The sequence below is a fragment of the Brachyistius frenatus genome, unplaced genomic scaffold (genome assembly GCF_029030835.1).
Source record: "Brachyistius frenatus isolate BFR_SWC_R1_liver_20210118 unplaced genomic scaffold, ASM2903083v1 Contig_236, whole genome shotgun sequence".
Classification (NCBI taxonomy): Eukaryota; Metazoa; Chordata; class Actinopteri; family Embiotocidae; genus Brachyistius; species Brachyistius frenatus.
In genome coordinates, this window is record NW_027210835.1 from 98,626 (window position 1) to 111,577 (window position 12,952).

Here is a 12,952-nt window from a genome sequence, read left to right on the forward strand (position 1 = left end):
AATGTAACTTTCTCCATCTGGTCCTGGTCCTGTTCCTGGTGCTGGTGCTGGTGCTAGTGCTGGTCCTGGTCCTGGTGCTGGTTTTGGTGCTGGTCCTGGTCCTGGTGCTGGTGCTTGTCCTGGTCCTGGACCTGGTGCTGGTGCTAGTTTTGGTGCTGGTCCTGGTTCTGATGCTGAGTCCTGGTGCTTGTCCTGGTCCTGGTGTTGGTCCTGGTCCTGGTGCTGGTCCTGGTGCTGGTTTTGGTGCTGGTCCTGGTGCTGGTCCAGAACCAGTTGTGTTCTTTGGTCGGGTGGAGTTCTGGTCTGAACCTCCAGAAGTCCATGTGTTTTTAAGAGGATTTAAAACCAGGTCAGATTACTGTCTGAGGACCTGAGTGAAAGCACTTAGCTACATCGCTCTGATTGGCCAACAGCCCCCATTTCCTCCTAATGGACATGCAGTTAGCGTTAGTGTGCGCACCCAACTCTGTCCTCCCCCGGGAACGAAAATCATTAGCCTGAGGTTCCCCCACCACACACACATAAACACACAGTAAAACACACACTGATTGATACTGATGAAGAGGCTGACTTCCTCTTCATCAGCATCGATCAGTGTGTGTGTGTAAGGCTGACTTCCTGTCCCTCTCTTCCTCCATATTTAATGACCTCATCGTTCCAACAAACTAAACTGAGGAAACATTTATGGTTTTAAGCTGAGACAAAGAGTCTCAACTTGTCTTCACCTCCATCAGCTCTTCTGTCCGACGCTCTGATTGGCTGACGGTCTGTCTCTACAGGATGTGGTTGTCTCCACCTGCCACCTCCTCCACCCCTCCTCCGTCTTACACCGTGACCTCTGACCCCCCACACGTTACCATGGAAACGTATTGGAGGGAAGTGCAGTGCATCGAGGAGGAGAAGGAGGGTGAGGACAGGGAGGAAGAGGAGGAGAGGAAGAGTATGGACGGTGAGTTGCCTGGCAGCCAAGTGAGACGTCCTGTTTCTATCCCGCTCCGACCCGTCTTTGTCTCCCACAGAGGTGGAGCTGGAGGAGGCGTGGCTGACGGACGCGGGCCTATCTTCCCTTCTGACAGGCTTGTCGATGTCAGAGGAGGCGCCGCCCCCGGCTGAGGCGCTGCTGGCCACGTTGACACGGCAACAAGCCGCCACAGTAAGGAAGAGGCTGGACAACTACAAGGAGACCCTGAAGAAGAGAAACAGGCAACCAATCAGAGACGTCCGGGACATCTTCACTGAGGTGGGACACAAACACAACCTGCAAGGCATCCTGGGAAACAGGAGACCAGGCTGTGATGACTCAGCAGTTTCTCCCTCTTTCAGCGTGACAATGACTCAGCAGAGAGATGCCCCTCCCCTTCGTCTCAGGATGCTGAGTCACCAAGTCACTACCACACCACCACCAAGACGATCCGCCGAAACCCTCACAGAGGTACCTGTTTGTCTGCACACGTGTCGATGGTTCTCTGGGTCCTTTAGATGGTTGTACAAGTCCTTCAGGTGGTTCTAGAAGTCCCTTAGGTGGTTCTACAAGTCATTTAGGTGGTTCTAGAAGTCCTTTTGGTAGTTCTAGAAGTCCTTTAGGTGGTTCTACAAGTCCTTTAGGTAGTTCTCAAAGTCCTTTAGGTTGTTCTCAAAGTCCTATAGGTGGTTCTACAAGTCCTTTATTTGGTTTTCAAAGTCCTTTAGGTAGTTCTATAAGTCCTTTAGGTGGTTCTCAAAGTCCTTTAGTTGGTTCTCGAAGTCCTTTAGGTGGTTCTAGAAGTCCTTTATTTGGTTTTCAAAGTCCTTTAGGTAGTTCTATAAGTCCTTTAGGTGGTTCTCAAAGTCCTTTAGTTGGTTCTCGAAGTCCTTTAGGTAGTTCTATAAGTCCTTTAGGTGGTTCTCAAAGTCCTTTAGTTGGTTCTCGAAGTCCTTTAGGTGGTTCTAGAAGTCCTTTAGGTAGTTCTAGAAGTCCTTTAGGTGGTTCTACAAGTCCTTTAGGTAGTTCTCAAAGTCCTTTAGGTTGTTCTCAAAGTCCTATAGGTGGTTCTACAAGTCCTTTATTTGGTTTTCAAAGTCCTTTAGGTAGTTCTATAAGTCCTTTAGGTTGTTCTCAAAGTCCTATAGGTGGTTCTACAAGTCCTTTATTTGGTTTTCAAAGTCCTTTAGGTAGTTCTACAAGTCCTTTAGGTAGTTCTCAAAGTCCTTTAGGTTGTTCTCAAAGTCCTATAGGTGGTTCTACAAGTCCTTTATTTGGTTTTCAAAGTCCTTTAGGTAGTTCTATAAGTCCTTTAGGTGGTTCTCAAAGTCCTTTAGTTGGTTCTCGAAGTCCTTTAGTTGGTTCTCGAAGTCCTTTAGTTGGTTCTAGAAGTCCTTTAGATGGTGCTACAAGTCCTTTAGTTGGTTCTAGACGGTTCATGTGTTCTGTTTACTCTGTGTGTGTTTACAGTGCGGCCCAATCTCTCCATGTTTGTTATTGAAGATCAACTTCCTGAACACACATCATCCCCCACGTACACACACTCTCCTACACACTCTCCTACACACACACACTCTCCTACACACTCTCCTACACACTCTCCTACACACACACACTCTCTGCCAGTCAGCCGGTTAAGACGAGCTGATTGGCTGCTGCGGGATTCTCCATACTCAGAGGGCGTGGCTGAGCACAAACGGGGCAGGGCTTGTTGGGACTGTCTTCATATCCATGAAGATGACAACAGTGAGCTGCAGGTGAGTGTGACTGCTGCCTGCTGGGAGATGTAGTCTCCTCCCAGTCACATCAGATGACAGGCAGCTGCTGATTGGTTGTAAGAAAGGTGTGTGTGTGTGTGTGTGTGTGTGTTTGTGTGTAGTTGGTACCTGTCACTCCTTCTCAGGGTCTCACCTGTGCAGACGACCTGTCGTCACGTGACCTCACACGGCTCGGCTTCATCTCTCACATCGAGCTCTCCACCTTCCTGCTGGCTCTGGGGGTCCAGACCAGGAGGACCCGCCCACCACGCCGGAGGACGCAGGGTGCGCTTCATTCGTCCATCACAGTTAAAAACATAAAGTCAGGGAGAGGAGGCAGCTGATTGGATGGCTGGAGGGTGTGATGTCATCACAGGTGGCAGGTTATTGGTTGAAGTTGTAGCTTCCAGCTTTTAGAAGTCATAAGGTCACCAGTCTGTCTCTTTGATCTGTCTGTGTCTGTCCATCAGACAGTGGTGTGTTTGGTGTCCCTCTGAAAACGCTGTTGAACAACGACAGGAAGACGTTTCCTGAAGTCAAAGTTCCTGTAGTCTTCCAGAAGGTAAAGAACCTGTCTGGCTGTCTGTCTGATATAAATTCCGTAACCTTATTCTCATGATGCACTATGTGTGTGTGTGTATGTGTGTGTAGTTGTTGTGTATCTTGGAGCAGACAGGTCTACAGACTGAAGGGATCCTCAGAGTTTCAGGATCAGCTGCTCGACTCAAGGTAACACACACACACACACACACACACACACACACACACACACACACACACACACACACACACACACACACACACACACACACACACACACACACACACACTTCAGAGGACACCACCCTGACTGTCTCTCATCTGTGTGAGGAGACCTACACCTGTCTGTCTCTGTCTGTCCTCCTGTCCGTCTGTAGGACCTCCGTAGACAGTTGGACAGGTGTCCTGCAGCATTGGACTGGTCCACAGTGAGACATGTGGACGCTGCAGGTCTCCTGAAGCTTTTCATCAGAGAGCTGCCGACACCTCTGCTGACACACACACACCTGTCTACCTACCGTAGTGTGCTGGGTATACACACACACACACACACACACACACACACACACACACACACACACACACACACACACACACACACACACACGTTACAGTGTACATTAGTGTAACCTGAAGTGTCTCTTGTCCCTCCAGGTGTCTCCTCTGAAGTCCATCAGCTTCAAGCTCTGCAGCTGCTGAATCTGCTGCTGCCTGAAGACCACAGAGACACTCTGAGAGTGAGACAGAGACACAGAGACACTCGGAGTGAGACAGAGACACACAGACACTGAGAGTGAGACAGAGAGACTCAGAGTAAGACAGAGACACATAGACACTGAGAGTGAGACAGACACTAAGAGTGAGAGTCTGGGAGTGAGACGGAGACACAGAGACACTCTGAGAGTGAGACAGAGAGACATTGTTTGCCTCTTTTCCTTCTCCATATTTCACCTTAAATCTCCATGGTTACAGATCCGTTTCCACGGTTACAGATCAGTTTCCATGGTTACAGATCTCTTTCCACAGTTACAGATCCGTTTCCATGGTTACAGGTCCTGCTGGTCTTCCTTCGTAAGGTGGTGTCTCATCAGGACCAGAACCGGATGTCTCTGTGTAACGTCTCCATGGTGATGGCGCCCAACCTGTTCATCTGCCGTCACCGAGGCAACAAACAGTCTATCGCTAAGCAACGGGAGGAGATGGAGGAGGCAGTGGGTGGGGCTCACCTGATCCAGCTGATGATCACCCATCAGGACTTGCTGTGGACCGTGAGTCCCAGGACACACACACACACATCACTGCCCCACCCCCTCTGTGAAATCACTTCCTGTTGTCTGTGATAGGTGCCCAACTTCCTGTTGTCTCAGGTGAGACAAATGAACCAGGCATCCAATCAGAGACAGCTCGGCCTGAGCAGGACCAGGAGACACCTGCTGAGGAGGAGGAACGACAAAAACGACCAGAACCAGGTGAGACCCTCGAACCAGGTGAGAGCCAGAACCAGGACAGACGTGATGATGTTTGTGTGTGTGTGTGTGTAGATCACGGAGCTGTGTGAAGGTGTGATCAGAGTCCACGCCCCCCTACACACTAAGGTTTCCACAGCAATGCAGCTGGACGAACAAACAACAGCCAGAGACGTCACGTCCCGCTTCCAGAGTGAGGACAGGTAACACACAATTGTCCTTCTGTCTTTGTAAGGACCTAGTCCACAAACACTTGACATTAACCTGTCTGTCTGTATCTCAACAGTCATGTTTACCATCTGTATGAAGTTGGAGGAAACATCTGTGAGTCTCATTATGACATCATCATATAAGCCTGCTGGAGTGGACATATTGAAACCCGTCTCCCTCCCTCCCTCCCTCCTTCCCTGTCCCTCAGGTGAGCGTCGTCTCCATCCAGACTGTGTGTTGTTGGACATTTACAGAGTTAATCCTCACTGTGATTGGCTAATTAAACCCTGACAACCGTTTTCACCACCTGTCTCCAACCTGTCTCACTTTACGGACGAGCTGTGACATCACATCCTGTCACTGAGCAGCTGCTTGATTTGTTCCGAGTCAGTGAATAACTGGTTTTATATTGATCTGTATTTCATCAGTCATGTTGTTATTGCCAGCAGTGGAGTCACCTGACCAGCTATTCACCTGATCACCTGCTGTACTTTACATCCTGTTGTTGATTGTCAGGAAAAACTGGTTTATTGATGTAAAAATGTTCTCATATTAAAACATGAAGACTTCATTAAAGCGTTCTGTCTCTTCCTGCTGGTCACTGATGGTCACTGCTGCATCTGGGAGGGTTCTGAAAACGGAAGTTTACACAGAGAACGTGTGAACAGACCTAGAGAACGTGTGACAGACCTAGAGAACGTGTAGACAGACCTAGAGAACGTGTAGACAGACCTAGAAAACGTGTGGCAGACCTAGAGAACGTGTAGACAGACCTAGAGAACGTGTGCACAGACCTAGAGAACGTGTGCACAGACCTAGAGAACGTGTGATAGGACCTAGAGAACGTGTGGACAGACCTAGAGAACACGTGGATAGATCTAGAGAACGTGTGGCAGACCTAGAGAACGTGTGGACAGACCTAGAGAACGTGTGCACAGACCTAGAGAATGTGTTGACAGACCTAGAGAACATGTGCACAGACCTAGAGAACGTGTGAACAGACCCAGAGAACGTGTGGTTCTAAAGTAAATCGGTTTATTTGATCAGCAGTGTTCATCTGGAGCCCTTTGAGTCCGTTTGTCCGCTCTGGGCTCCTGTAGTTCAGTGACATGATGAAACCAAACGCGTGTTCTTAACAACACGGCAGCTCTGCTCATGAAACTGAACAGAAAAGTTTTATATACAACAACAACACGACTGAGTCCTGCGTGTGCTGACACATGATCACAGATCAAAGTGTTCATGATTCATGTCACATGACTGATGAGGTCATCATCCACCACCACTGATTACAATACATCAGTACAGGTCACAACAGCTGATGGTGTCCAGATGTTAGGAGCAGCTGATGGTGTCCAGATGTTGCTCCTCAGCAGCCATTGCGGCGGCCTGCAGCGTCTCCGTGTCACTCTGCAGAGGGTTCAGCTGCTTCCTCTCACTGTGCATGTTGTTCTCATGACGCTTCAGATCTGAAGCCTGAAAGTAGAAGCAGTGAAGACAGAAAAACAACAACAATGTTGTGATGTCATTGATGTGACGTCATTGATGTGATGTTTTGTCTGTGATGTGATGTCATTGATGTGATGTCATTGATGTGATGTCATTGATGTGATGTCAGTTGTACCTTGGCGAAAGCCTTCGTGCAGGACGGACAGACGAACGGTTTCTCTCCTCTGTGCCTCCTCTCATGATCCTTCAGGTGAGATTTGTGTTTAAATGCCTGCAGACAGACAGACAGGTGAGACAGACAGGTAAGACAGACAGGTAGGAGAAAGACAGACAGGTAAACTCACCTTGTCACACATCTGGCAGGCGAACGGCCGCTCGTTGCTGTGAACTCGCTCATGTTTTTTCAGGTCTGGAGCTCGGATGAACGATTTCCCACAAACGTCACACCTGTAGGGTTTGAAGCCCGTGTGGATCTTCAGGTGTTCTGGAACACACAGGTGAGGGCGGAGCCAAAAACATGACCTCAGACAGCATACAAAAACACATCGTACGCAGCGCCACGCTGTTATCTACGGAGCAAACAGCCATCCATCACAAATCTGATGACACCAGTCATCAGGTGAAGTACAGGTGAGCTGAGGTGTGTTTTTACCTTTCAGGTGAGCGTGGGTGGTGAAAGCTTTGGTGCAGATCTCACAGGCGAACGGACGCTCGGCCGAATGAAGCTTCTCGTGTTTCCTAAATAGAGAAATAAGGTGCGTTTGACAGGTGTATCGTTAAGGTGGGTTTTCGGGTGTATCATCCAGGTGTGTACATACCTGAGTCTACTCTCGTCCAAGAAAGTCTTTCCGCACACCTGGCAGGAGAGCTGCTCTCGGTGACCGTACAGCAGGTATTCAAACTTCATGTCGGTGGTCGCCGTCGACCAGCCGGGCGGCTGCTCGTCCTTCACCTCCCCCATACTGTCTGCAAACGTTAACGTCTGGGTGGCATGATGCTCCGCCCCCAGCTCTTTAGGCTCCGCCTCCATCTCTGTTACCACATCCTGGTCGTAGCAGGTCACCTGCAGGTTGGACGTATAGTCGGTAACGGTCCTCACAGCTTCAGACAGACAGACAGACAGATGTGTGTGTGTACCTTGTGTACGTCCTCATTGGTTAGTTCTTTCAGGATGGCTTCCTGGACGCGCAGCGCCGCACTCGGACTCTTATCGAGCTCCTGATTAGCTGAAGCCTCGACAAGGTCATCTGTGGTGGGCGTGTCATCGTGCTCGCCGAGCACCTGCACACGCAATCATAACATTAGAGAAGGACGAGTGAAGCTGGACCGGCAGCTGATTGGTTGATGGACTGGTCACCTCTGAGCCGGTCGCCAGCTGAGCTTCAGGCGGCAGCGCCATCTTCACGATGTCATAGGGGAACTTGTCTTTGTCCTCCGAGGACACGTCTCGCTTCTGAGGATAAACAAACGCAAGGGTCACCTGTGTGTGTGTGTGTGTGTGCGTGTTACATGTGTGCGTGCTACCTGTGTGTGTGTTACCCGTGTGTGTGTGTTACCTATGTGTGTGTTACCTGTGTGTGTATGTGTGTGCGTGTTACCTGTGTGTGTGTGTTACCTGTGTGTTACCTGTGTGTGTGTGTTACCTATGTGTGTTATGTGTGTGCGTGTTACCTGTGTGTGTGTTACCTGTGTATGTGTGTGTGTGTGTGTGTGTTACCTGCGTGTGTGTGTGTGTGTGTTACCTGTGTGTGTGTGTGTGTGTGTGTGTGTGTGTGTGTGTGTGTGTGTGTGTGTTACCTGTGAGCAGAGTTTGTCCAGGAAGCGGATTCCGAGGATCTGTCCTGATGACATCATCAGGTTGACGTCTCTCTTCTTGACGGAGATCTTTGCAGTGTACATGTAGTTCAACACCTCCTCAAAGATGTCTGAGCGGATGAAGTCGATCTCGATGACGGATGAGTTGTCCACCTGAGAACACGCACAGGTCCAGGTGAGGTGTTACCTGGACAACAGGTCCGGGTGAGATGTTACCTGGACAACAGACCAGTGAGCGTACCTCGTGTTTCTTGAAGAGCTTCTTGAAGTAGTTGGAGCAGGCGGCGAGGACGCAGCGGTGAGCGCGGAACTTGACATCCTCGACCACCACGGCGATGTCGCAGTGTTCTCCCTCCAAGCGCTGCTCGTTCAGCAACTTCAGGAAGATGCTCCTGTGTTCATCGTCCACGTATTTCACCGTCTCCGCCATCTGGAAGCAGGTTAACAGCTAGTTAACGGCCGGCTAAGGACTGTCAGCACACACCTGAACACTAGAAGACCTGAACACCTGAACACTAGAAGACCTGAACACTAGAAGACCAGAACACCTGAACATTAGAAGACTAGAAGACCAGAACACCTGAACATTAGAAGACCAGAACACATGAACATTAGAAGATCTGAACACTAGAACACTAGAAGACCAGAACACCTGAACATTAGAAGACCTGAACACTAGAACATTAGAAGACCCGAACACCTGAACATTAGAAGACCAGAACACCTGAACATTAGAAGACCAGAAGACCTGAACATTAGAAGACCAGAACACATGAAATTAAAAGACCTGAACTTTAGAAGACCTGAACACTAGAATATTAGAAGACCTGAACATTAGAAGACCTGAACACTAGAAGATTAGAAGACCAGAACACTAGAACATTAGAAGACCTGAACACCTGAACATTAGAAGACCAGAACACATGAACATTAGAAGACCTGAACACCTGAACATTAGAAGACCAGAACACATGAACATTAGAAGACATGAACACTAGAAAATTAGAAGACCAGAACACTAGAACATTAGAAGACCTGAATATTAGAAGACCCGAACACTTGAGCATTAGAAGACCTGAACATTAGAAAACCAGAACACCTGAACATTAGAAGACCTAAACACTAGAACACTAAAAGACCAGAACACCTGAACATTAGAAGACCAGAACACATGAACATTAGAAGACCTGAACATTAGAAGACTGGAAGACCAGAACACCTGAACATTAGAAGACCAGAACATATGAACATTAGAAGACCTGAACACCTGAACATTAGAAGACCTGAACACTAGAACACTAGAAGACCAGAACACTAGAACATTAGAAGACCTGAACACTAGAACACTGGAAGACCTGAACACCTGAACATTAGAAGACCTGAACACCTGAACATTAGAAGACCAGAACACATGAACATTAGAAGACCTGAACATTAGAACATTAGAAGACCTGAACACTAGAACACTAGAAGACCAGAACACTAGAACATTAGAAGACCTGAACACTAGAACACTGGAAGACCTGAACACCTGAACATTAGAAGACCAGAAGACCTGAACATTAGAAGACCTGAACACTAGAACACTAGAAGACCAGAACACTAGAACATTAGAAGACCTGAACACTAGAACACTGGAAGACCAGAACACCTGAACATTAGAAGACCTGAACACCTGAACATTAGAAGACCAGAACACATGAACATAAGAAGACCAGAACACCTGAACATTAAAAGACCTGAACATTAGGAGACCAGAACACATGAACATTAGAAGTCCTTAACACTAGAACATTAGAAGACCTGAACATTAGAAGACCAGAACACGAGAACATTAGAAGACCTGAACACTGGAACATTAGAAGACCTGAACCCCTGAACATTAGAAGACCAGAACACATGAAGACCAGAACACATGAACATTAGAAGACCTGAACACTAGAACATTAGAAGACCAGAACACCTGAACATTAGAAGACCTGAACACTAGAAGACCAGAACACCTGAACATTAGAAGACCTGAACACTAGAACACTAGAAGACCAGAACACCTGAACATTAGAAGACCTGAACACTAGAACATTAGAAGACCAGAACACTAGAACATTAGAAGACCTGAACACCTGAACATTAGAAGACCTAAACACTAGAACACTAAAAGACCAGAACACCTGAACATGAGAAGACCAGAACACATGAACATTAGAAGACCTGAACATTAGAAGACTGGAAGACCAGAACACCTGAACATTAGAAGACCTGAACACTAGAAGACCAGAACACCTGAACATTCAACATTCAAGCTTCGCAAGATGGCGCCGCGCTAGCGGCAGCCTGTTGCAGCAGCTCCCCTCCCCTTGTTATTAGTATTATTAGTATTTTTTAAGTCTTTCTCCTCTTCGGAGTTTTTTTTTTTTTTTTTTTTTCTTTCTCTCGTGTTCAGTTAACGGACCGTAATGGACCGTAATTTTTCCACGTTTCTGGCTGGGGGCTCTGTTATTGTTTACTCGCGTGATCAGCTGATCGTGCTAAGTAGCCCTCGACTGCTGCTGCCCGGAGCGAGGCCTGAGATCCCCGTTGAACTTCGGAGAAGACGGCGGGGTTGCAGAGCTGGAGCTAAGCTAAAGGCGGAAAGGAGGAAATACAAGCCAGCGGTACCGGCGATCTTAATGGGGAACGTGAGGTCGTTGGCCAACAAGACGGACGAGCTCGGCGCGCTGGTAAAGACCCAGCGGGAGTACCGGGAGTGCAGCATCATGTGTTTCACCGAGACGTGGCTGCACTCCCATTTCCCGGACCACAGCGCGGCCGTACCGGCTTCAGGACTGTTCGGGGGGACGGAGACGTTGTTCGGAGCGGCAAGAAGAAAGGTGGAGGGATTGCAGTCTATGTGAACGAGAGGTGGTGCAATCCCGACCACGTGTGTGTGAAGGAACGTTTTTGTAGCCCGGACATTGAACTGCTAGCCGTGGGGATGCGCCCTTATTATTTACCTAGGGAGTTCACGTCCTCCATTGTTATCGTTGTTTACATTCCTCCATCAGCTGACGTAGAGGCAGCAGTGGACACCATCCACTCCACGGTGGCTAAACTACAGACTAAGCATCCCGGTGCATTTTTGGCAGTTACTGGAGACTTTAACCAGTCTGGATAAAGTACTGCCAACTTTGCACCAGTATGTGAACTGCCCCACAAGGAACAATAAAACTCTGGACTTACTGTATGCTAATGTCATGGATGCATACAGTACTACTGCCCTTCCCCCCCTTGGTAGATCAGACCACAACCTGGTCCTGCTGACTCCCAGGTATGTCCCCCTGGTGCAGAGGCAGCCTGTGTCCACCAGGACTGTGAGGAGGTGGACACAGGAGGCTAAAGATGCCCTGCAGGACTGCTTTGGGTCCACGGACTGGAATGTGCTGTTTGGACCACATGGGGAGGACATCAACAGCATGATGGACTGTATCACAGAATACATCAAATTCTGTGAACACACCACCGTACCATCCCGGACTGTAAAATGCTTCCCCAACAATAAACCATGGATCACCAGTGACCTGAAAGTTCTTCTTAATCAGAAGAAAGCAGCCTTCAGGTCTGGGGACAGGGAGGAGCTCAGGAGAGTGCAGCGCCACCTGAAGGAGAAGATGAGGGAGTGCAAGGACTCCTACAGGAGGAAGCTGGAGGCCAAACTCCAGCAGAACAACGTGAGGGAGGTGTGGACCGGTATGAAGGAGATTACTGGGTTCAAGGGGAGAGAGAGACAACCAGGGGGCTCCCTGGAGAGGTCAAATGAACTAAACTGTTTCTTCAACAGGTTTAGTTCACCGCCCTCATCTGTCTCCTCCACACCTCACACCTCCAAAACACCTCTGCTGCCTCCCCCCTATCCCCTCTGCGCCCCCTGGTGAACTGCGTAGAGCTCTCAATCTCACAGGGCTCCTCCTCCAGCCAAGCCCCCTCACCCCTCACCCCCCTCTGTGTGAAGACTGGCCAGGTTAGGAGACAGCTGGAGAGAATCCACCAGCGCAAGGCTGCAGGGCCTGACGGCATCAGCCCCGTGGTCCTGAAGACCTGCGCCGCCCAGCTGGCTGAGGTCCTACAACGCCTCTTCAACCTGAGCCTGAAGCAGGAGGAGGTCCCAGTGCTGTGGAAGACGTCCTGCCTGGTTCCTGTCCCCAAGAAGAAGACTCCATCTGGCCTCAACGACTACCGACCGGTTGCCCTCACATCTCATGTGATGAAGGTGTTGGAGAGGCTGGTCTTGGCCCACCTCAGGCCGCTGGTGAAATCTTCTCTGGACCCTCTGCAATTTGCGTACCAGCCTCGTGTGGGAGTGGACGACGCCATCATCTACCTGCTGCAACGAGCTCAGTCTCACCTGGATGGTACCGGTGACTCTGTGAGAATCACTTTCTTTGATTTCTCCAGTGCATTCAACACCATCCAACCACTGCTGCTGAGTGAGAAGCTGCGGGTGGAGGGGGTGGACACGTCCACCGTCTCCTGGATCAATGACTACCTGACAGGCAGACCACAGTTTGTCCGTCTGGGCAGTGTGCTGTCTGATACGGTGGTCAGTGGTATTGGAGCTCCACAGGGAACTGTTCTGTCTCCCTTCCTGTTCACCTTGTACACAACTGACTTCCAGAACAACTCAGAGTCAAGACATCTGCAGAAGTTCTCTGATGACTCTGCAGAGGTAGGATGTATAAGGGACAGACGGGAGGATGAGTACAGGGCAGTAGTGGAGG

General features: G+C 49.2%; 2 protein-coding genes across 3 annotated transcripts; one reads left to right on the forward strand and one right to left on the reverse strand.

Moving 5' to 3' along the window:
- The first annotated feature begins 805 nt into the window (after positions 1-805).
- On the forward strand, positions 806-5,228 carry arhgap28 (Rho GTPase activating protein 28). The gene is made up of 14 exons (XM_069720196.1): positions 806-949; positions 1,020-1,240; positions 1,324-1,432; positions 2,432-2,718; positions 2,841-3,003; positions 3,189-3,280; positions 3,370-3,447; positions 3,636-3,789; positions 3,913-3,995; positions 4,311-4,526; positions 4,602-4,727; positions 4,800-4,927; positions 5,011-5,048; positions 5,143-5,228. Exons 1-14 carry the CDS (start codon positions 859-861, stop codon positions 5,223-5,225), a joined length of 1,869 nt encoding a protein of 622 aa, XP_069576297.1. The 5' UTR covers positions 806-858; the 3' UTR covers positions 5,226-5,228.
- Positions 5,229-5,952: 724 nt separating this feature from the next.
- On the reverse strand, positions 5,953-10,327 carry zbtb14 (zinc finger and BTB domain containing 14). Of its 2 annotated transcripts, XM_069720222.1 has the most exons (11): positions 10,178-10,327; positions 9,586-9,625; positions 8,440-8,722; positions 8,181-8,351; positions 7,741-7,836; positions 7,521-7,664; positions 7,202-7,446; positions 7,036-7,121; positions 6,728-6,867; positions 6,559-6,654; positions 5,953-6,410 (listed from the first exon to the last, which is right to left on the reverse strand). In XM_069720222.1, the coding sequence occupies exons 3-11, from the start codon at positions 8,626-8,628 to the stop codon at positions 6,270-6,272; spliced, it is 1,308 nt and encodes a 435-aa protein (XP_069576323.1). In that variant the 5' UTR covers positions 8,629-8,722; positions 9,586-9,625; positions 10,178-10,327; the 3' UTR covers positions 5,953-6,269. The 2 variants fall into 2 exon arrangements, with proteins under 2 accessions (XP_069576323.1, XP_069576322.1); XM_069720221.1 differs by lacking the exons at positions 9,586-9,625; positions 10,178-10,327 and adding an exon at positions 8,803-8,915 and having other exon boundaries at positions 8,440-8,746.
- Between the last annotated feature and the right edge of the window lie 2,625 nt (positions 10,328-12,952).